This window comes from Cyrtonyx montezumae, unplaced genomic scaffold, assembly GCF_038088225.1.
Source record: "Cyrtonyx montezumae isolate F1298 unplaced genomic scaffold, pur_monq_1.0 scaffold_0, whole genome shotgun sequence".
Lineage (NCBI taxonomy): Eukaryota > Metazoa > Chordata > Aves > Galliformes > Odontophoridae > Cyrtonyx > Cyrtonyx montezumae.
Window position 1 is genome coordinate 18,410,347 of NW_027071824.1, and position 24,174 is coordinate 18,434,520.

General features: G+C 36.0%; 1 protein-coding gene across 4 annotated transcripts in view; it reads left to right on the forward strand.

The window, feature by feature from the left end:
* The window catches only part of STRN (striatin), a 59,124-nt gene extending 35,870 nt beyond the window's left edge, over nucleotides 1-23,254 (forward strand). Inside the window, exons 7-19 of one of the 4 annotated variants that reach the window (XM_065729268.1) lie at nucleotides 1,054-1,189; nucleotides 3,806-3,916; nucleotides 6,154-6,240; nucleotides 6,818-6,961; nucleotides 9,723-9,859; nucleotides 14,088-14,263; nucleotides 14,974-15,021; nucleotides 15,496-15,617; nucleotides 16,348-16,515; nucleotides 19,447-19,587; nucleotides 21,276-21,383; nucleotides 22,674-22,760; nucleotides 22,847-23,254. In XM_065729268.1, coding sequence (XP_065585340.1) covers nucleotides 1,054-1,189; nucleotides 3,806-3,916; nucleotides 6,154-6,240; nucleotides 6,818-6,961; nucleotides 9,723-9,859; nucleotides 14,088-14,263; nucleotides 14,974-15,021; nucleotides 15,496-15,617; nucleotides 16,348-16,515; nucleotides 19,447-19,587; nucleotides 21,276-21,383; nucleotides 22,674-22,760; nucleotides 22,847-23,016 — 1,635 coding nt within the window. In that variant the 3' untranslated portion in view covers nucleotides 23,017-23,254. Of the gene's footprint in view, nucleotides 1-1,053; nucleotides 1,190-3,805; nucleotides 3,917-6,153; nucleotides 6,241-6,817; nucleotides 6,962-9,722; nucleotides 9,860-14,087; nucleotides 14,264-14,973; nucleotides 15,022-15,495; nucleotides 15,618-16,347; nucleotides 16,516-19,446; nucleotides 19,592-21,275; nucleotides 21,384-22,673; nucleotides 22,761-22,846 lie in introns of all 4 variants that reach the window. The other 3 variants (XM_065729243.1, XM_065729251.1, XM_065729259.1) reach the window with 3 other exon arrangements.
* The last annotated feature ends 920 nt before the right edge of the window (nucleotides 23,255-24,174 follow it).

Here is a 24,174-nt window from a genome sequence, read left to right on the forward strand (position 1 = left end):
AAGTTTTCTTTAAAGAGGATCTTGTAATTGATGGGCTGTGAACTAATGTCTGAGATGTCTCTATAGCATAATGTATAATATAATATGTTCACTAAACCTGCCAGGGTTATTTAGTGTAGTGTTCAGTATTGTTTTAGGCTTTGAATTTGGTTCATTGTAATTAGAGAAAATAACCATTCATCCTCATGAGGTACTGGAGTATTTTTGCATTGACTTATAGCAAGGTTCCAAGTCAAAGTGCCATGATTAATGTAATTTTTCTTTTTCTATAGAAATGATTATTTGCTGCTTCTTTCAGAAATGTCCATTTGCCTGTTGGTCAAATAACTTTAAGGCAGCTAGTTCGTTTCGAATATTGAAGGAAAATAAATTTATTACAAAAAGCATTCTTTCATTAAAACGTTTGGGTTTTTTTCCAGTTACCAAATTTGATTTAGAGTTAGATGAGGGAAATGCAGTTTAAACATGGAAATACTGCGTATAAATAATTAATATCTGAGGAAATATATGGATGGAATGATTTTTGCCAAACCTAAGCAAATTAGCAATTTCCTTAGGTATTTTTCTGGGCTAGTTTTCTGATCTGTAGGCAGAATGATTGAGACTTAGGTTAGATTAATTTCAGAACAGTAGAGACAGTTTGGCTTTGCTGATGTTCTTCCTTCAGCATTGTGTTGGATTTTTTATTTTATTTTTTTTTTGCTTTGTGTGTTGAGGTTCTTCTTCTTTATTTATTATAGTTTTTTTTTTCCTCTATCAGAAGAAAGTTTGTATTTTTTCTGTTATTAAAAAGATGCAGTCATGCAGGTCATTGTAGATTCATTACCAAGTGATTGAATATTGATGGTGAGAAGAAGTAATTGTACAGGTGATTTTTATTTTTTCTTTTAAATTTGAAGGAAACCTTTATGCTAGTTTTAAATGTATTTATTAATGAGTACTTTCTTGCTGTTTCTTAAATTTCCTCTTAGAAATTTGGATAGAAGACAGTACTGCTAGATATAAAGATCATGTAATTCAATTCAGTTTTTTCTTTCCTTCCTCGTATTTTAGATTGTAAGGAAAAGAGTGCTGTCTGACAGTAGTGAAGACAGAGATACAGAAGAAGCTTTGAAAGAATTTGACTTTCTGGTTACCTCAGATGAAGGTGATGGGGAGTCGAGAAGTTCAGGAGATGGAACAGACTGGGGTAAGGAAATGTAAGGGAGAGTATCAGGAGAAAAAAAATGGACTACTAATATATTGTGATCGGTTGATTGTGATCTCTGTCACAGTTGGAGCACCTTTTGAGTGTTCATATAGTAAATCCCTTCATTGACTGAGATTCTTGTGACATGATACTCATTGTTGTTTATAGTGCTTTTAAGTGAGGGCTCATTGAAGCTTTTGCTTCCAGTCATCTGTTTTTTTTTTTTGTTTTTTTTTTTTTTAGTAATAGGGCAGATTAAACTTCAGATCTCTCAGTGGAATCTGTGTGATTTTTCCAGTGCCCCTTTCTAATGAAGGACGCTGATACAGGTGTATTTTACAATTCCAGGCATTCTTTGCTTTCTCCAACTTTGATACAGAAAGTAATGCATTTGAAATAAGTGAACTATTTGAACTCTAATTATATTAGCAATTTGGAAAAAATGATCTATTCTGTTTCTCACATTTTCTGTTATAAGTTATTAAAAGTGCATATCTTCAAGCTCCCCAGTCATCAAGTGAAATTTGATGAACTGTTCTCTAGATCCTAGAAGTTCATTTCCTGCAACCAGAAATGTCAGGATCCACTTTACCTTGCTGTAATTATTCCACATAAACCCACTGCACAGGGAAGGGAAGAAGGAAGAAAACTGACTGATGTTTTTGAGAGTTTGTTTCCTCCTTAAGCCTCTCTGTAAAGTTTTACATGTTAACAGAGACAGATTGGAGCTATGTAAGATGAATGGGAAATCGTTAATCTTTACAATGGCACTGAAACATTGACAGAAACTGACCTGGGAAGCAGTGGCTCTCACGTGAGCTAACAATTCTGAGATACTGTATTTCAATAAAGTTATTAGCTCATAGCTAGACTCCAAATTACTGTTCAATAGTATGTAGCCTAGAAAAGAGGGAAAGTAAAATCTGTATTTTTAGATACAGAAGTCAGCATTCTGATAGCCCAGCAAGTTTAGGGATCTTTCTCTTTTTTCATAAATTGTTTTACTAAGATCTTCTGATATTGTTTCTCTCCAACACTGAACGTCTGTCTATCCACTTATGCTTGAAAAGTGAACCTGTTGCTTGTGTCACTGAAAAGCTAGTATGCCAACAGGAGCTTTTTGTTCTCAAATTCACGCCTTGAGTTCATTTTTTCTTTTACAGAATCTTAGAATGGCTTAGATTGAAAAGGGGCTCAAAGATCATCTAGTTTCAACCCCCCTGGCATGGGCAAGGTCACTAACCAGTAGACCAGGCTGCTCAGAGCCACATCCAGCCTTGCTTTGAATGCCTCCAGGGGTGGAGCATACACAACATCTCTGGGTAACCTGTTCCAGTGTCACTACTCTCCGAGTAAAAAAAAATCCACCTAACATCCAACCTAAATCTCCCATCTTAGTTTAAAACCATTCTCCCTTGTCCTATCACTATCAATCCGTGTAAGCAGTCATTACAGCTGATGACAGCTGAGTAACAAAAAAAAAAAAGCAAATTCTAAAATGGAAAAGAAATTGTCATTGGCAATAGATCAATTTCTACAACTGTTAAGAGGGTTTTCTTTGAGCTACAGACATTCATGTTTTTCAGTTATTTATATTTTAATGTCTGTGTCTTTTGTAATAATAGCATATAAGAATATGCTTCTTCAGGGAACTGCCTTTATGTATCATTTACATTCATTTCACATAAAGTAAACTGTTCAGATGTAGAATGAATCACCAATATTGTGTATTGAGAATAGAAGCAAACATAGGAAGACCTTGCTTCATTTTTGATCCTAAACATCAACAGTTGGTTACAGTAATCTGCAAAATACATTTAAATCTCAATCTTCTCAGGAGCATTTTGCTGATTTTTAAACTAAGCACGTTATAGCACTTGCACAGTAGTTCAAGATCTGCTTGTAAAATTGAGCAGAACCTGTGGGACGTGTAGGAAGCATCTGGGAACAGTCTAAGGAAAATACATTTTTAAGTAGTTTCTTGGCTAAAGCAATTTGAAAAAGTTACAAAAAAAAAAAAAAAAGTGGGATTTTATTCGTCATTAGGTGTATTGAAATGTTTCTGTAGCTTTTTCTAAGACTAATAACCCAAGCCTTCCTTTTTTTGTGAAATGTCAGTGCTCCTTCAGGATTTTATTTGGTGCTTGGTGATGTGTATACCATTTTCCAATGAGATTTAGATGGTCTGCTGCTTTGTGTAAATAACAACATATCACAGAGACAATGAAGTGAAAACCTTCAACATAGTGACACAAAATCTGAGTTGTAAAGTTATGATGAATATAGTCTGTAGGCATAATAGTTCCTTCCTTGGAGGAAGGGTAAAGCTGAAAAGTATGTCCTGATGTATTGTAAAGTAAATGTTGCTTAAGTTTTATGAGCAGCTGTGTATCTGGTTATAGAAATTAGGCATGTGAAATTTTATCTCAATTTCTTGTAAAGAAAACTGAGCAAATAAAAGTGGAATGGGAGTAGCAGTTTCTTAGCTTTCATGAGCGTGGTACTATTTCTGTCTGTTTGAAATTAGACAAATATAGCAACTGATACCTCCTTCAGTTGGAGATCACTTGGTGACGTGACTGAAAAAGGATGTTTCATTTGTTTCACTTTGTTTAGAAAAGGAAGACCAGTGTCTCATGCCTGAAGCCTGGAATGTCGACCAGGGAGTAATAACCAAACTCAAGGAACAATACAAAAAGGAGCGCAAGGGGAAAAAGGGGGTGAAGAGTAAGTGGAAAACATTGCACTTTAAAATCATAAATCCCACATCTTTCACACCCTTAATTCTATCTCTCTCTCAATGTTTTCCTAAAATTACTTACTCTGCTACTTTGCTGCTCCTGACTGCTTTCCTGTTCACCAGTTCCCAGGGGTTGAAATTAATGATAGTCCATCAAGTTACCTGATAAGTAGTTGGATTAGAAACAGTTTCTTCCCAACAAGTGTTGATTAATTAAAAATTCTTGCAGAAATGTAAATTATAAAGTGCATTGGTTTAGTACTTCACAGTTTAATATAGAAAATTTCAGAACCCTCTCTTAGCTGAAAACATTCCAGTTTCACAGGAAGATTTCAAGTCTGATATGCAAATTTAATAGCCAAACAGAAGCTGTCTTGAGTATCATGTTAGATGACAAAGGAAGAAAACAGGTTAATTTCTACCCCTGTTTATACTTAACATTCACAACATGAAAATCATGCTGTCATCATAATTTGTTCTGCAGGGCTCGAAATAGGAAGCAACTCTTAACTATCCATTTATTTGTAAATCATGGGATTTGTTGCCTTTCTTTTGTTGGACTAATCTTTAAAGATGTTGGATTCTGTTATCCAAACAAAAAACTGATCACAGTTTCTAGCCCTGTATTATAATTATTTTGTTCCCTTTCTTGAAATGCAAAAACATTTTGTAAAATGGTGTTTTTCTTAAGTAAGAATTGAGCATTTTGAACTCAGATGAAGCATTTAAAATTAAACACTATATTTGTAGCTTTATTTCAAACATCTAACCATACTGATAATTCGTGTGCAAATGATGTAAATTAGTAATACTGCATATAGTTCAGTAAGAAATGAGAGAGATTTCTCTCCTTGTGGGAAGATGCTTATTAATCCCAGTAGTACTTTCACTTCCAAAATGACATGCATAATGATGCAAAGTTGTCAGATCCTCACATCGCTGTTAGAGGCTGACTGGTATTAGATTTTGTATTGATGTGATGAACTACTTACTGCTCTGCAGTTGGTTGTGTTGCTGAAATAGATCAGTCTTAATCAAATATACAGAATAAACTTTTTTGAACTAAATCATTACCATACTTGAAATTTCTCAGATGATATTTTTGTCATCTTTGGAATCATTTAAGTTACTGGCATTCGCATGTCTGGCAAGTTGAATTGGGTAACCAAAGTGTTTGTGATTCATAAAATTGTTTTTAAATTTCTTTATGGTTAAGATAGAGAAGTAATAACAATATATTACTTTAGTAAAATTGATATTTTAACTTTTCAATTATTTTTAAAATACACAGATGTATTATATTATGTAAGGGTGAATAGTTGTAGGGTTAATTTAGCGTAAACGATTTAATCAAATAATTGAAGTTATATTCTTGAACACCTATTGAATACTATTTCTTTTTGCTATCAAACTTTAATATTTAACTACATATAGATGTGGATGTTATTGGAAATTTTTCTATGCATTTATGAGAAAAATTTCTGATGTATGGCAGCCCTTGGTCATCCAGTGTTCCTTCATAAAGAAAATGAGTCATTACATTTTTAGTGTCTTTTGAATTGATTTAATTGGTTTGATCTTGGGAGATCAAATGGTTTACTACAGAACAGACATTAAGCATCTTTCCATGGGCAAACCGTGGGTGGATAGGCATCAATGCAGAAAACTTGGGAAGTCACAGTCATTTTCAGCTATTTGTTACACTGCACGTGGTGAAGAAGAATGTGAAGAGGGAAGTCTGGGAAAGAAGAAAGGACTAAATATCTTGGCATTAAATTGTTAAAAAAAAAAACTAAACAAAAAAAAGCTTGTTACTATAACTTTAATCTCATCATAAATCATGTTTAGATGATGAACTGCTAGCAAGTATAACGTTGTTTTTATAAATCAAATACTGTAGTAAAGCAATCTTGCAAAATCCTACTGTTAGCTCAATCAGATAATATTTTTGTGACCGATGAGTCACAAATTTAGTAACACAATTTAGTCAATTAACTATCATTATGGTTAGGATGGACAAAGTAGAGTTTGCAATTACATTAGTAAACTTGTGATTTTGCAAGGCTGTAGTAAACGCTCCTGTGAAATAATAAGAGCATACATCAGTTGAATTACACCTCTGTGTTAAAGCTGCTTGAAAATAGCTGTATTATTACTGGTCTAGGGAAAAACATAATGGACTATGGGTAAGACATTTTCCCGTTCTTAATTAAACTTACAACAGGAAAAACTACCGAAGATATGTTTCAGCCTCAATCCTATATAAAACAGTCAAAACAGGGATGTGGGAAAATGATGGAGCAAAGCGCAGGTAAGTGTCAAGAAGGGCATGGGTCTTCACCATATATAGCTTCAGGAAGTAGGCCAGTGAATCTAGTTGTATTTATATTTTAATATAGTTATGTTTTTTAAGATGATATAGTTCCACAGTCCTACACTACTGCACAAATAAATTGAAAATAATCATCTTAAGATAAGAATATGCTGCACAAAGTACCTGATGCACAAATATTGAAATAATCACAGATGCTATCAATTGTTTTGGAAAAGTAAATACGTTAATATAATAATCACTGTTGCTCTGATTCAGTTGGAGGCATTCTTCATCATTCCATGCAATTGGCAGTATGAATGTATAAATGTGGGGAAAGTTGTGCATTCACAGTTCTTGGTTGCTTCTATCGCTTTCTTCTCAAGAAATTCATTTCACGCTCTGTGATTAGTTATTACTGCAAATAGGTGCTCATTTTTATGTGTGTGTGATAACATTTTAATGCAAGGTAGGATCCTTTGTTGCATGTGCTGCTCTACTGTATCTGACATAATAAGTAGTGTTGTTATGAATTATCCATAAACTATTTTTTGTTTGTCTGTTTGTTTCTGGTTAGGGCCCAACAGGTCAAAGCTGCAAGATATGCTTGCAAACTTGAGAGATGTTGATGATCTCCCTTCATTACAACCATCTGTTGCACCTTCTTCTAGGCCCAGTAGCTCAAGGCTCATTGAACATGAGATAAACAGAACAGATGAAGGTAAGTATTAAAAGTTTGCCTACACTTCAGTAAAGGGTACAAGTTTATAGTTAATTCTGCTTAAAGGGTATCCTCTAAGATGTTCAAGCACTTCACAAATACTGATTCAGTATTATGAGTTCTGTCTAAATGCAATAATGTATTACTCCTCTCCAGTTATCATTAGGAAAGTAAAGTCACAGACTAAGTAAAGCCCTGGTTGAATTCTTTTCAACACAGTGAAAAAAGTTAACTTGGCATTTGGTGGCTTGTAATATGCAGTTCTTAAGTTAGTTGCTTGTATGGAAAGCCATGCATCTTTGCAGCATGACATGTGATTTCCTTTGTTAATATTACTTCTGTAAGTTGCTAAATCATGTATTTGATTCAACATTTGAATTGCTGTAATATGCAGCATAATAAATATATTAGGATATATAAACTTGTAAAAGATCATATCACACTATTTATTAAGATGGTAAACATGCCCTCAGAAAAATGAGAAACACATGGTGCTGGCTTATCAGTCTTACAGTGAGTGTGAAAATATAAATCGTCCAAATTATAATTAAGATGCATAAAAAACCATGGTGTGTGGCATAGTTGCTGAAGATCTCAGTAGTTCTATTTTCTACATGCTTGGTGATTTTTTTTTATGAAAGAAGAGGGTAACTTAGCAACACTTTGAGAAGTGTAGGATTTTTTGTTGAATGCTTCCTTTCCCACTTTTCTCACGTGTACCGAGAACTACATTAGCAAAACTCTATTGTCATGTTCTTTCTCGACTGTGTTTGTAATTCAGAGGCTCAGATAGGCTATGATGAAAACAAAAGAGGACAGTTGTCTGTTATTAGTCTGAGTTTGGTGTCACAAGCTACTAGTTGCGTATTCCTTTGTAAATTTTAAACTCGTTGGTATTTTTGGCATACACCTGTTTTTTTAATTCTACTAACTTTCCAAATTTGACAGTTTGTGTGCACTGGGTATTGAATGGAGTATTATGTTGTAGAGAGAATGGAGACAATGAAAATTTAGACTTGAGGATGATGAAGATAAGTGGTACTTGTAATTAAAAGGTAGTATCTAAGAGACTTAATCAAAGAGCAGAACTGAAGGACTTTTATTCTTTTTCAAAGGTCATAGAAAGCAAACAGGACACTTCGTAGGGGTATGGAGTAGAATGGAAAGATCAGGAAGATTGAGTCAGTTATGCTGAATGGTCTGGGGGGGGAATTGAATAGCATCTGTACCTGTTGCCTTCAGACAAGGAGGAAGCAGCCTGAATAAATCAGACTGTTCATTGTGAACCTTAGTTTGTTCAGTTTTAACTTTGTGTTGATGCTGCTTGGCTAAATAAGGTACTGAAAATGAGATGGTGTTTATTTTTCTCTCCCTGGTAGCAACAGTATTTGCCAAAGCTTGTATTTATGATGGAACTAAAAGAGTGGCGGAGGGGTTGGGAAGTAATCTACTGAAAAACCCTTGTAACTTGATTGATAAGGTGTGTAACATTGAGTAAAGTCTGTCTTGTCCAGAAGATAACACATACTTATCTATTCAGTCTTCCTTCTGTGGTATATAGTTTGGGAGAGTTATTTTAGATGGAAGTTGGTGAAAATCATAGAATCATAGAATTGCTCAGGATGGAAAAGACCATCAAGATCATATATTCCAACCTCAACATAACCATACTACCCTAACTCAAACAACCCACTGCTAAGTCATGTCCATGAGCACAACATCCAAATGGATTTTAAACACATTGAGGGATGATGACTCAACCACCTCCGTGGGGAGCCTATTCCAGTGCTTGACAGCCATTTCTGAAAGAAATTTTTTTTTTCTGATACCCAACCTAAACTTCTCCTGACTCAACTTGAGGCCATTTCCCCTCGTCCTGTCACCAGTGAGAAGAGACCACCAACCCTGTTCTCACTGCAATTGCCCTTCAGGTATTTGAAGAGAGAAGTAAGGTTTCCCCTCAGCCTCCTCTTCCCCAGTCTAAACAGCCCCAGCTGCTTCAGTCGCTCCTCATAGGGCATATTCTCCAGGCCCTTCTCAAGCCTTGTTGCCCAGCTTGTTTCCGGTTGTATCACTTGATGCAGTCTTATGGTGACATGTACATGAACTGGACTCATAGACTTTTATCCTCATGTTTCTGGTGAATCTGCCTGTGGATATGTTTATGATATGGTGCATGGAGAGCTTATAGGCATGCTCTAGGAGCTGCAAATGAGTTAAGTTTGTGTACTGCTAGCAAAAACATGGATTTCAATGCTAACTAACCTCTTTGGTAGTTCAACTGATTTAACAAGTAGTAGTGAATTCTTAGCTTCCAGTCTTTGCTAGGTTGTAGTACGTGTAAAAAAGCCTTACTATAGATATGCTTTTGGATATATGTGAATATGGTGTTGTGAACGAAGTCCAGTTGCTTCCACCAACTCTTCTTGGCTGTATTTTTGTTGCTTCTTCAGTCTGTTTGATCTGGGGAAGGGCCTGATCTTTTCTGTGTAACATTCTGTTATATACAGGTGAACGGTAAAATAGTTTTTCCTGTTGAGGTTAATTACACTTAGTGTCTTGAGTATGCACACTTCAACTGTAAGTATTGTGTTCAGAGGATACAATTTATTGGGAAGTATGGTGATCCTTTCGTATTTTTTTTCACTCAGCTACTTAGTATTTTGAAAGTGGAAAATATACTTTTATAAATCAATATTGCATAAGCCTGTGTTTCAGGGTTTGTTTTGTGTTTGTTTTTTTATTTGTTTTTTTCTTGCAGTGGAAGCTTTAACATTCCCTCCTTCTTCAGGGAAATCTTTCATTATGGGAACAGATGAAACCCTTGAAAATGAGCTGGGTCTTGGAGAACTGGCTGGCCTCACAGTAGCCAATGAAGCAGATTCGCTGACTTACGATGTAAGTGGTTGTTAATGGGAACTCGAAGTCTTGCTGTCTCTAAATGAAGGCATATGCAAGTTTGTGTGTGCAGAAAACCTTTTTCCTGTTAAAACTGGGCTGCCAAATGATGTCACAGATTTTTACTTGAAATATCTTTTTCCTATACACAGCAGGCTTCATTCTTGCTGTGCAAGCCTCTCTCCTAACTCTTGCGTTCTTGCTGTATCATTCAAATAGTTGAAAGTATCTGTAAATGGTGATAATAAAACAGTTGAGTACTTGTAATCCCAGTGACACTGAGCACAATTACTAATAACGTGGCCAGCAGATTGAGAAATATTAATGCTCCTGATATGTGGAGCTGGTGAAACCATTCCTGTATGCAGATTTGGGCTACTTCTCTTCAAGAGGACTGGAAAGAAATCGGGGAGCCTTCAGTCACGCATGACTGATGAAGAGATATTAAGGGGACTGGTCTTGCTTAGCTTGATGTAGAAGGGATTCTCTAATAGCAGAGTATTGGAAATCTGCTTCCAAGGTCAGGACTTCTGTGGCTTTGTGAGTACCATATTGCTTCCTTTTCTTTCACTTTTATAATTATAAAAGTTTTAAAATTGCACTTATATGCAATTTTGTCTATATTTCTGATTTCATGGAAAGATGCTTTAGGTATTACGCCTATACACCTTTGTAATCTGTCAAATTTAGATTAGCCTTTCTGTTGCATTACCTGTCTCTCTCAAGGTTGATGGATTATGGATATAACTTCTGAATACTGAATATTTGGGAGGAATCATACCCAACTGTAAATCTTGACTCTTCAGTAATCACTATCTGGGATTTTACTATCACAGACAAGTCTGAGACCTAAGAAATAATCTACAGGCCTTTCTTTGAAGCTCTACTTTTTATGTACTTGTAGAACAATACATTGTATACTTAATATTATTAAGTTTATGCACATTTTGACAACACTGCTGTAGATATTCAAGTTCATGAGCATGTGACTCTAGGAATCATCAGGACTACAATGAAATAAAGCATCGCTGCTAAGATTCATTGTCTTACATCATCTGCTAATCTGAACTCAGTCTTTTTGTTAATCTTTCCTAACTTTGTTTCCAAAAAGATAGTAAATTGATGTACAAATTTCTTTTTTTTTCCCAGTTAAACTTAATTAGATTTTGATTTTAGTCGTTCACAGAATCACCTAATTTTAGGGGTTGGGAGAGACCTCTAGAGATCATTGAGTCCCACCCCCAAAGATGTGACACGTACAGAAGCTTAATGCTTGCTGTGCTGTCTTCATTGACCAAGTGTCCACATAACTGTAATGTTTGTCTATATCTCTACACCTTGAACTAAAAACTTCTGTTTATGGAATGTAGCATTTCTTTATCTATTGCATACTGTCATGCATGACTGGAAATATTTATTTCTGCTTTTTCACTTGTTAAATCCTATGTGAAATCTGAATATTAGGAATTTATAGTCATGATAGAAATTTAGTCATAGTTGAAATTTAGTAGTTTTAATAGCATCAGTTTTTTATCATACAGACAATGAAGTTTAAAAGTTTTGTGTGGGTCAGTCTTTGAGTGTATTGTCTTTCAAGAGCTGCAAACAGATTCCTCTTTTCAGACTTTTCAGACTCATAAATTAAAGAATGACTTTCAGTTAGTTGTGTAGATTGTTTAATATATTACTTAAAAGCAGAAAATTTTCTCATAACTTCATAACAGAAAGAACATCTAAACTACGTAATTACTACATTTAATATACGGATAATACATTGTGTAGTAAATTGGAGGTTTTAGGCTTTGCAGTAAGTTCTTGCTTGCTTGCAATTCAACTTTGTGCATCAGACATATTTGTAATCCTATCTGCATTACCACAGCTATTTCTGAAATTTTCAAATTATATCCATTATATAGTTAGTCACGGACATAACAATTAAAAACAAAACCAAGTCAGGTGCTAATTCAAGTGAGGACTCCTCTCCACCAACTGCTTTTTAAACCTCAGACTACCTCGTTGTATTTTAGTGGGAAGAGAGGAAAGGAGGCCAGCTGCTCTGTTAGTAACTGAGCTTCTTGGAGCTCTTGCGAGTCTTGTGAATGAAGAGGAGTGCTGATGGGGTGGCCTAACAGGCATCAGGACTAGGATCTGTCTCCACCTCTGCTGTGGATCTACTGAGTGTGGAACTGCCCATCTACTTCACAATTTTTAAGCTAATCATAGAATCACAGAATGGTGTGGGTTGGAAGGGACCTTAAGGATCATCTAGTTTCAACCCCCCTGCTACAGGCAGGAACACCTCCCACTAGATCACATTGCTCACAGCCCCATCAAGCTTGGCTTTAAACTCTTCCAGGGGGAGGGGACATCCACAACCTCTCTGGGCAGCCTGTTCCAGTGTCTCACCACCCTCACAGTAGAGAATTTCTTCCTGCTGTCTAGTCTAAATCTACCCTGTTCCAGTTTAAAACCATTTCCCTTAGTTCTGTTGCTACGTGCCCTTATAAAAAGTCCATCTCCAGCTTTCCTGTAGGTCCCTTCATGTATTGGAAGGCCACTATAAGGTCCTTCTAGAGCCTTCTCTTCTCCAGGCTGACAAGCCCCATCTCTCTCAGCCTGTCCTTGTAGGGGAAGTGCTCCAGCCCTCTGATCATCTTCACGGCCCTCCTCTGGACCCACTCCAACAGCTGGAGTTCATCTTATTGAACTCTTTTGAAAGAACATCTTTGAATGAGAGACAAACTGTGAATACTCTTGAGAGTAGTGGCATGTCTTATTAGGCGGTCTGGAGTGTGTCTATGGATTTGACAGATGTGATATGGGACCTGTGCATCTGATATGGCACCTGGAGGTCAGGTTCAGTTCCCTTCATCACCTAAACAGGCACTAGATTCTTGACTTCGGGCAGACAAATTCCACTGCAGTTATCTGCAGGTACTCTGTATGTGTTGTACCCTTTTTTTCTGAGACTTTCTTGGCCAGTCTCCAGGAAATCTGACATTGCTGCTAACTTTGCAGCCCTGCCCCATTCTTGCATCAGCTCCAGCATTTGTCTGTTCCCTTACTGAGCCAGCTGAGCTCAGAAGACTGGAAAGAGAACTGAGAAGTCTCACTGAGTAGACAGAACATAATTACTAGGAATTACAATGAGACTGAACCTGCTTTTCGCCATGCCTCCTTTCTCGTTTAAAAATCTGTAGACCCTCTTCAGCAAAGCATAGATAATAAATCCAAAATTAACATTGGAAAGAAAAATAAAACAACTCTTGTTCTTAAACCTATTTTTTTGTTCATGTACTAGAATAAAATCTAGATTCTCAAAGTGTCCCAAGATAGTTACCTCTTTATTGGTGTTAATGAAACTTAATTTGGGATTATCCATAGCTTTCAATATAATGAAATTATTTCTATCTTAAGCATGATGGTTTATGTCAATTTTTTATTAACGGATTGTTTGCAGTGATTATAAGAGGGCAAATTTAACTGTGGCAGTCTTGATTGAAAAAGTCATAGAAGTCCGTTTGGCATTTTACAACATCTGTTTAGAGGAGCATTGTTGAAGTAACTTATTTTACTGGACTTTCTTTTTGGATTACGTAAAATTCGTTCGTTGCCAAGTAGTTATCTCTGTGTATACGACATCTTAGTACTTGCCAGTTAAATTCTTAGTATGTAGCCAAGACATTTTTGCCTCATCTTTATTGTTTGTTTTCTGGCAAGATCAACTTGTCTCCTGTTATCACAGAACTTGCATTGCCTTAAGTGAATAGGTTAGGTTGTGTTATTTTCTACGCTGCTAGACATTTCTCCATTCCTGTTAGAACTTTACTTGATAGATAACATGTCAGTGGTACTTCAGATATTCAGGCACAACAGCTTGCTTGATTCAAGCCCAGTATAATGCATGAGCCGGTGAGTACATTAGCTTTTGAATACCAAAGTTTATAGCAGTATTAGTCAAAAAGCTATAAAGTATCTTTCTAGTTGGGCAACTGAATAGACGTGGAGTATTTCAGATTTGCACAGAATGCACTACTGCAGAGACAGACTTGTTGCCTTTGTGGAGGACCTCTACTTTCATACTCGTTTTGAGTAGGTCTGATGAGTTTTAAGTGGACTGTTACTTGAGAACAGTTGACATCTGAAAATGCCAAACTGAAGGTTTGATATCCCTTCCTTGTATCTTCCAGATTAATTACAAATGTGCCCTTTTTTTAATTATTATTAGATAGGGAACAATACAGATGCACTGAGAAAGACTTGGAACCCCAAATTCACATTAAGAAGCCACTTTGATGGAATAAGAGGTTTAGCTTTTCATCCAGTTGAGCCAGTGTTAATAACAGCTTCAGAGGACCATACATTAAAGATGTGGAATTTACAAAAAACAGCCCCAACAAAAAAGTAAGATTTTTTTTTCTTCTTTACTTCCTTAAAGCATTTTCTTTATATAAATAAAATTGTAGATATTGCTTCTTCTGGTGGTCCTTGGAAGTTAATGAGAATTGTCCCTTAACTATGAAACCAACTCTTAGAGAATTACAGAGACTTTATGGAGTACCAGAAGAAATCCATGCATGTTAATGAATTAATTTTATTTTTGAAAATGAAAAACTGTTCCCTTTTTTTGCATATGTGTATTTTGTGTGTAGACTGAAATGGGAAATTAATGTAACCTGATACCTGATTGATAAAGTCCTGAGCAGCAGTTTAAGTGATTTGTAACTGTGTTAGAGCTTTGGTGAAAAGGAAGGTGTTACAAGCCACTTTCCTCGGGATTTGGAACAGTTAAGGAAATATTCCTTCTGATACTGATAACCCTCTGCTCCTTCCCCACCACTGATATACCTTCTGCTTTGGTTGGTATGTGAGAATTCCCAAAGCTTCTCACTTTGAAAGTCTGTAAATCAGACAAGCAAATTAAAATCCTATCATATTTCAAAAGAATTGAAAGAATTAATAGATATAAAACTTCCTGTCTCTACATGAATTTTTGTAGGGAAGATTTCAAAAGAGGTAGCAGTGATTATTAAGAATTTATTAATTCTGGCACAATTTTGTTAAGGATCATGTAAGGTCATATGTGTGTTAACAATTTCTTGTACTTTATTTAGGAGTGCTTCTCTTGACGTAGAGCCAATATATACCTTCAGAGCACATAGGTGAGTATTTGATATGAACACTATCTTATGTGAGAAATACAAGATTTTTAAACAGACACAAAAATTGTAAAGTAATTTCCACCACGTCAACTAATGATTCCATGTGGTACTTTTATTCCCATGTTATTTAAAATACCTGTTTATTTTCATCTATTTTTGTCTTATGCTGGGTGCACTACCATTTTATAAAGAGAAAGCAGTTCACATTCAATCAGTTTTTCTGTTTGTTATAGCTCTTGCCTTTCTGTCTGATATGTGCATATGTAAAATGAAGCAGTGTCCAATGAATTAAAATCTACTGAATTGTTTTCATGGAAAAATCTTTAAATTCTGAGAATACAGAATTTCCATTGCAGACAGTGCAGCAAATTAATTGTATTTAACAGAGAAATTTGAAAATTTATTTGACAATATTTATCTCTTAATGAATAATCAACTTCATAATCAACTTTTTTGGGGTGTGGTTTCTTCCAGTGGGCCAGTGCTTTGTGTGGTGATGAGCAGTAACGGTGAGCAGTGTTACAGTGGGGGAACTGATGGCCTTATCCATGGCTGGAATACAACAAATCCAAACATCGACCCCTACGACTCTTACGGTACATTGTTATCAGACACCAACAAAAGGACACATTTAGTGACATTAATGTTATGTAGCTAAAGTAGTATAATTTATAGGTAATATTTCTTGGAAAAATTAAAAGATTGAATATTTGCTCCAGTTGAAGTAAATTTTTGTTTTAATACTGATACTGATTGATGAGAAGATAGAATTTATTGTTTTCTTCAAAAGGGCCTCGATCTCATTACAGTTCTGGCAAACAGCTAGGCTGAAAAGGTACATGAATAAATAAATAAATGTTCTTTTCTTAGACGAATCTATGCTGTTGAGATAAAGAGATTGTAGGGTCTGAGACCAAAGCTGTTAGTATTATCTTCAAACTGTTAAAAAAGACATATTCCAGTAAAGATTATGAGCTATAAACAGTCCTCAGCCGTGTATCTGTTCTTCACATCTCATAGCATCAGATACGATTGACCTCAAAGCTGTCTTTTGGAAAAAAGACTAACATGCCATAACCATCCCTTCCTCTGAAACTTTATTTTGTTCCATTAATTACAAACTGGGAAACTGAATGCCACTTATGCTGATGAAACTAAAGAAGAAGAATAGAATTATTGAGACTATTATACTGATAAGACCAGGTTGTCTTAGCTTTTTTCTTTAAGGAGTAGCTTGTTAAGGCTTCTCCATAAGCATAGATCAAGATAATACTATTAACTTAATTCAGTTTTTGTTTTGAAATCTGGTTTGTCTTTTGTTCTCAGATCCTTCTGTTCTAAGAGGTGCTTTTGTAGGACATACAGATGCAGTGTGGGGTCTGGTTTACAGTGGCACACACCAGCGTTTGCTGTCCTGTTCTGCAGACGGTACTATACGTTTATGGAAAGCTACAGAAGTTGCTCCAGCTCTCAATGTATTTAATGATAATCAAGGTACAGAATTTTAAGTTCATTAGCATCACTGTTCAGACTTCCACAATTTTGGCTGCTGAGTAGAAATCTTTCTTGTTTGTTTATTGGATTTTATACTCTTACGATTGCTTAGAAGAGAGTAAATTTTGAATTCTGACACCAGCTAATATTGATACCTACACACAGGAGGAAAGTCACAAATATAAAAAACCTAACTATTGCAGGTTACCTGCTGATATTACTGGAACCATGGAGCATGATGTATCTGTTCTGTAGTTCAAATTCAAACTGAATTTCCTTTGGGCTCTTGCTTCTGGTTTGTCAAGAATAAAAAGCTCTTTCTTACCCTCAGAGAGGTTTGAAATGTCCAGTGCTTAGGTCCAACTCAAAGTCCTAATATCTTTCCAGGTGAGGTTCCTTGTGCTTCTGACAGACATTGCAGTTGAATTTCTGAATTTTTGCATTAACTATAATGCAATAATCTGGTCATCCTAAATGCTGTTTAGTCCTTAGGATTTAGTTACTGAAACATAATGCACATACCAAAATCCTCTTGTTTAAAGCCTAATTTGTTGGAGTTGCTGTTTCAGTAATTGCTCTAGCATATCTGCTTGTCATTGTCATCCTAAGAACTATCAACTTAGGGCTGATAGTTCTAAAGGCAACCCACGAACTGAGGCTGTTTATTGGTTCCTCAAAACAACTTCAAGGTAAAATGAACTTTGATATAATTAGTGGATTTTCTGAATCATGATATAAAGTCGATCAGATGTCTCATTTCTTGTTAGTTAAATAGATGAAGCAAAATATGAATGTCATGTAGTTTAGTTTTGGCAGAGCTGTGTTTACAAAGGTCAGCAGGGTTCTATCAGAACCATGGTTAATTTGTGGCCACCTTGCCTGCCTTTCTGCTTTTGAAGAATATCTAGAAGACTTTTTGAAATTTACGACTTAAAAAAAATTGGAATTATTAAATTAAAAGAAGCAGTCTTGCCTCACAGAATTGATCTGTTTTTTATTTTTCAAACCGGAATAAAATTCAGGTGACACATTCCAAGGTCCTCCTTTGAATGAGTTTTGAAAATGAGTTTTCCTTATTGCCTATTGAGAAACTTGAACAAACTCTAAAAATTTGCAGCAATCATCTCCCAAATCCTTTTAATCTTTTCAGGTTTACCAGGAAGCTGCAGATAAGTAGGCATTATGGTGGTAGAAAAAGTCACTTCAAAAACATTACAGGTTTCCTTTGCACACCAGTCATTTTGACTTTACTGTGGTATCTGTGCTTTCCAGCATTCCTGAGAACACAAGTAGTATGTGCAAGTAAGGTGTTTTTTCTATGAGTCTTTAGAGTGTTGATTGTATTCTTGTTTTATATGGATCCATGGACATTAGATTACATAATATTCAGTATCATGCTCTGCCTGAATTTTTGCAAAGCATCTGACACTCCCATACAACATTCTTGTCTATAAATTGAAGAGACATGGATTTGATAGGAGGATTACTCAATAGGTAAGGAATAGGCTGGATCATTCTGGTCAATAGTGTGATGTCTAGGTGGAGACTGGTGATGAGTGGTATTCTTCAGAGGTAAGTACTGGGACCAGTGCTATTTGACATCTTTGTCTGTGACATCGACAGTGGGATTAAGTGCACTCTCGGCAAGTTTGCTAATGACACCAAGCTGTGTGATGTGGTTGACGTGCTGAAGGTAAGGTAGGGATGCCATTTGGAAAGTCCTGGACAGACTTGAGAGGGAAAGCTGTATGAACCTCATGAAGTTCAGAAAGGCCAAATGTAAGGTGCTGCACCTTGCAACCCAGAAGGCCAAGTGTATCCTAGGCTGCATGAAAAGAGGACCAGCAGGATGAGGGAGGTGAGGAGAGGACTCTGGGGATACTTTATGAAAGCCTTTCATTTACTAAAGGGGGCCAACATGAAAGCTGGAGAGAGCATCTGTTTGTCAGAAAGTGACAGGACAAGGGAGAATGGCTTGAAACTAAAGAGGGTAGATATGGGTTAGACATGAGGAAGAAATTATTAACTGTGAGAGCAGCGAGGCTCTCAGGCAGGTTGACCAGAGACTGTTGATGTCCCATCCCTGAAAGTGTTCAAGGCCAGGTTGACTGGAGCCCTGAGCAACTTGATCTATTAGAAGGTATCTCTGCCCCTGGGAGCGGGGCTGGAACTGGATGGCCTTTAAGATCCCTTCAAACCCGAACTGTTCTGTGATTTTTACCTCTTCCACCTCCTCCTTCTGATATCTGTTGGAAATTGTGTTGTTCTTTCACATGGTTGGTAGGGAACAGTACATTTGAGGACAGAAATTTTAAGGAATGTTTCTTATACTCAAGCTCTGCTGATGTGGCCTTCTGTCCTGTAGCGTTGAGATAGTGTAAAGTCATTTGATATATAATGGACAGGATGGAAAAAGTTATGTAATGTGAGGTTTTTAATGTACTTATGTAACTTTCCACACTGATTGTTTCAGCATGTAACATTTACATTTGGAAAGCTTTGGAGTTTTTTTAAACTCTGAGGTTGTCCAGTTTAATAACAACTTAAAATCATCTGTCATGTAAATGATTTTGCCACTTTGATATTATGCCCTTGTGCTGAAGGTTTGGCTGAAAAATTTTTCTTGCATTTAAAGGAAAGAAAGGGGCATGGCGGGTAGAGGATGTGAAGTTCTTACTTTCCAGCACATTTCAAATTAGGTTTCTGTCCAACCTCAGTTCCGGATAGAACATCTCAATAAAGACTGTTGAAGTGCATACAAGAAAAACAGGATTAAAGTAGTGATCACTCAAGACCATCTATTTAGGTTATCGTAATGTAGATTTAAAAATGTAGCTCTTGACTCTTTAAATATCAGAGTGCTTGGTGTTCTTTTTCTGCTTTTTTAAACAGCGTGTTTGTTATGAAAATGTTCTCTGCATTGTTTTCTAGAAATGGGAATCCCTTCTTCAGTAGATCTTGTGAGCAGTGACCCAAGCCTCATGGTAGCATCATTTAACACTGGACACACTAGCATTTTTAACATGGAGACACGACAACGGATTCTTACCTTGGAGTCTGGAGTGGATAATAGTATGTATTCAAAACAAAAAAATATTGCTTGATTGAGATCAAATACTGTTAATAGTCTTTTCAGTGTTTCCAGGCAATTAGGCAAACTGTATCCTGGTAACTTGCAACATATATTATGTTAAACATTGGGTTTTAAGAAGTTGGGAGTAAGCTGTTATTACTTTACTAGAGCAAGAGGCTTTATAGTAGAAGAGCAAACATAGAAGGGAAGGTAGAAGAAAGAACTGCAGATACTGTAATATATTCTTCAGTGAACAGTGGCAGAAGAACAAGATTAAATTTCCTGAGTTTCTTTTACATCAGGATTCTTCATTCTCTATTAGTCTAAAGTTGCAAGTAAGATAATATTAGACAGATCTCAGTGAAATTCATGAAAAAATTGTGAATGTGTAGGGCGAGTTTTATGTTTTTCATCAGAGGTATTGGCTCAATTTCAGTTAGGCTTTGTTTAAAGTTTTCACTAAAGGAGATGAGTAGAGCTCACAAGCTCCTTCATAGGGCTTTGGATCATGGCAGGGTTCCCCATCATTAGGAAGGGGAACAGAGTGAGCTAAAGCATGAGGATTCATGTTTAGGTCAAAATGGTAACCTAACAACTATATAAATGTCCAATCTTTTTCAAAACTTTAATAGTTTTTTTCAACTTCTATGCTAGTGAATGCTACTGTCTGATAATATTTTTAAAAGGCAAGCTCTTCTTATCAGCTTTACTTATTTCTTTCATTGAAGTTTAACAGATCTGTCATTTTGTAAGAGCAAACAGAAAATCCCACCTCCCTTCTTTGGATTATTACTTTGTGCAGGTTTCTCCTCACTGTATTAAAAAACCTAAAAACATCTGTACAGGATTTTTTTTTTTCTAAAAGTCCATCTCTCAGTATGACATCTGGTAGTCTCTGTTTAGTATTTTCAGTTATGTAACTGTGCTCTAAAAGTTAGCTGTATTAAATAAATAATACAAGAACTAGGCAATAGGAGAATAAGTTATCTGAAAAGGCCTACTGCCATCACTTAAGGACTCTAATCCTTGTTGTGCTTGGCAAGTCAGTGTTTAGCTTTCTATTAAAAAAATAACCCACTAAAATATCTTTTATATAATTTTCTAGTTCCTGCGTGTGTGTGTGTATTTATATAAGTATAGAATAATATTTCAGGATTCTTGAATACTGAGAAAGTGGCTCTCATATGAGTAGCCTAGTATTCTCTTCTCCAATGAGAATTTTAATCACTATATATCACATGATGGTACATGGCTCTTGTTCTGTGGTGGTGAGGAATCCTCTTTACTTTTAAACATTCTTACTATGATGTTAACTTTCCTGTCTGCCTGTATGTTACAACGAAAGTTTGACTTGACAAGAGGAACAGTGTGGAGATGGGGAAATGCAAAAATAGTATTTTCACTCGTTTCTTGATTCCTTATTCTTATTAAAAAAAAGATGCTTATTTACATTTACATTTACATTCATACGCAAGGCTAGCGTATGCAGATGTTGGTATGTAATTTGAAAAGTGTTTTAAAGTAAAACACATGCATATAAAATGTTGGTTAAGAGAGTTTACATTGTGTGATAGAATTACATTGCAGATAAAATTGATTACATATGCATTTTTAATAGCAGTCTTTCAAAGAACTTAGTAATGTACATGTATCAGTATGTTTGTTTTGGTTTGTTTTTTTTACCTAGCTGTCAGTACCTCCTGTCAGATAAACAGAGTCATCAGCCATCCAACTCTTCCAATTAGTATCACTGCTCATGAAGACAGACACATCAAATTCTATGACAACAATACAGGTGTGCATCTTTCTCTTTTCAGTAGGACCTAGTCATAGTATTTAGCTGTGTGACATAAAATACAAGTGCAGTTTCATTATGATTGATGCTATGTGCACAAGTGCTGAGGAATGTTAAGAATTGGATATTCTCTGAAATAAAAATCCTTCTTTCACTGACAGAGCCACAGAATTGCCAGTCTACTTAGAAGTTTATTGGGATAATGATAAGGAACCTTCATCATTTGGTTAATTCTGTTAAAATGCTTTAAATTTAGTGGTTATCAATAATTAGCAAGTAAGGCAGCTTCTTAATTTTCATGTCCTTATGTTCATTGTCTTTGTCTTGAGCTGTTTTGATTTGAGGGCAGGAAGCCTAGGCGCTACTTTGGTGCTTCTAAGACTTCTACCAACTGATTTAGAAGTAGCAGTTCCCTTGCAGACCCTTCCCTTACACTCTGTTTCTCCAAATCACTCTCTTCTGTAGAAACAGTAGGCAATTAGAATACTTCTTCAAATCATCAGTGAGAGTTGCACTAAGCTATATAATTATAAATTACATAGAAGATGTTTTTGTAGGAGCAATTGTGTCGAACTTTCATTCTGATTGTGAATGCTGGTGGTCTTCAGCTTGTGACTTCTCTGCTTCAACACTAAAAATTAAATTGTGTTCTTTTGACATTGTAGTTGATTTTAAGCTCTTCACACATGTTAAATAAAAAGAGACTGGAGCACCCAATGGAAGCTGAGACAAAAGCTGAAAATCTGTGACTTGTTTGGTGATATAATGCCATAATATATAGAAGAGGAAACACTGAGCTTTTTAATTTTTTCTTTATTATATTCTGCTGCCAAAAATATATATCTGAGGCGTGATTTTGTATATTTCACTTCAAATAGTTATTGCTAATAAGCTGTTCTAGAACATCTATTCTCTCTGAGTTGGTTAAAATCATTCAATATTATTTAGTTTAGATCCATTGCTAATCAGAATACTCAGCCCATGTCCTCCTTCTCAGTCAAGGTCTTACTGCTGAACTCACTTAAGTCCCTTGGAGGACAGTTATTTAATGTGCACAGTGATTGCAGCATCAGGATGGATTTGTGCACACAAAGCAAAGGACAAAGTTGATGGCATCAGTTCTGTAGCTTTACTGAGCCTGTAAACATTAAAAGAGTGGATTTTCTTGTAATTCTGCTGATTCAATCATGGGACAAGATGATGTCCATTTAATGGGCTGTGGTGAGGTATAAACAGTGAATGCAGATAACAGTGAATTGCAGAAAGTAGCTTGAATCTTTTCTTTTACAGGAAAACTGATCCACTCCATGGTAGCTCACTTAGATGCAGTTACAAGCTTAGCTGTTGATCCTAATGGCTTGTACTTGATGTCTGGCAGTAAGTACATTAAATTTCATTTTCATTTTCTCATGGTGGTAGCAAACGTGAGAATTATAAAGAAAACAATTTCTCCTGTTTTTTAGGTCATGACTGTTCAATTCGTTTGTGGAATCTTGAAAGCAAGACCTGCATCCAAGAATTCACTGCTCATCGCAAAAAATTTGATGAGTCCATTCATGATGTGGCATTCCACCCATCCAAGTGTTACATTGCCAGTGCAGGAGCAGATGCTCTGGCAAAAGTGTTTGTATGACAGAATGTGTCCCTTTCCAACTTTAGCTTTGTATATATTTAACCAGCTGCACAAAAGAGAAGAGAAGGGCATGAGTCTCCCGCCCAATCAGAGAATGTTTGTAAGTGTTTAGTTTTTGCAGGGTGCTGTTTTCTAAATTGAAATTTGCTCTGGTTTCTGTGAGCTCAGCTGGTACTGAGAGCTTGGAAACTCTCAGTTTCAACTACTTTCAAAAAAGAAAAAAAAAAGAAAAAGAAAAGGCAGTTTTATTTCAGAGGATGTGAATTTTCGTCCAGGCAGGCCTTGGGTGAAATTAGGGCTATGTGTTCTCTATTATTAAGATGGAGTACTGGAAAGAAGGGGTCTAATTGCTTCAGGGAGAGAGGGAAAAGAGAGAAACTTCCTGGGATGCTTCTTATTGAGGAATCCTGATGTACTTAAGATTAAATCACCTGGAAAAAGTGTCAGTTCACATGCTTGTTATTGTGTCATGTGAGAGGCACTTTGTCATCCCTTTATCCCTTTGGTATTAACGAGTCAATCACATTCAGAGAGCGGTAGCTGGTACTTAATCTCAGCCACCTGTCTGCTAGCCTAAAGTAAATGTAGATAAAGGAAAGCAAATTACTGATGTAAATTGAAATACAGTAAAATTTTATTAAATATTTGGTGTTATATGGCAAATATTTAGTTTGCAAAAAAAATTGTATAATTTTTCTAATTTCATTAGCACGTGGCTAGAAGCTGAGCCTTTAGTCTAGTCCCAGTTAACAGCAGACTGAAGCAGTCTATATATACTTTAGTAGCAGATTAACTTATTCAGATTAATAACGCTGTTTATTCTTGGAGATCTGGCACAAGAAATTATAAGATTTCCCAAAGAAACATTTATAGTGTAATTACCATATCTTCATCTCTTTCTGTTCCTGCTAAAAAGGGTATCATTCTGGGCATTGTGTAACTATGAAATACTCAATTTCTTTTGAAGATTAAACCTATGCCTGATGCTCTGTATGAGTCCTACTAGTATCATATGTGCCTGCACAAAAGTCGATCAGTGTGGAAGTTTCTGCTACTTGTAGAGGCATTTCCAGACTTCAACATCTATGGGACTTTTCCACATGTCCATCATGGGGCATATTGTGCCATTAATTAGGTTTCCTCAAGAAGGAATGCTTT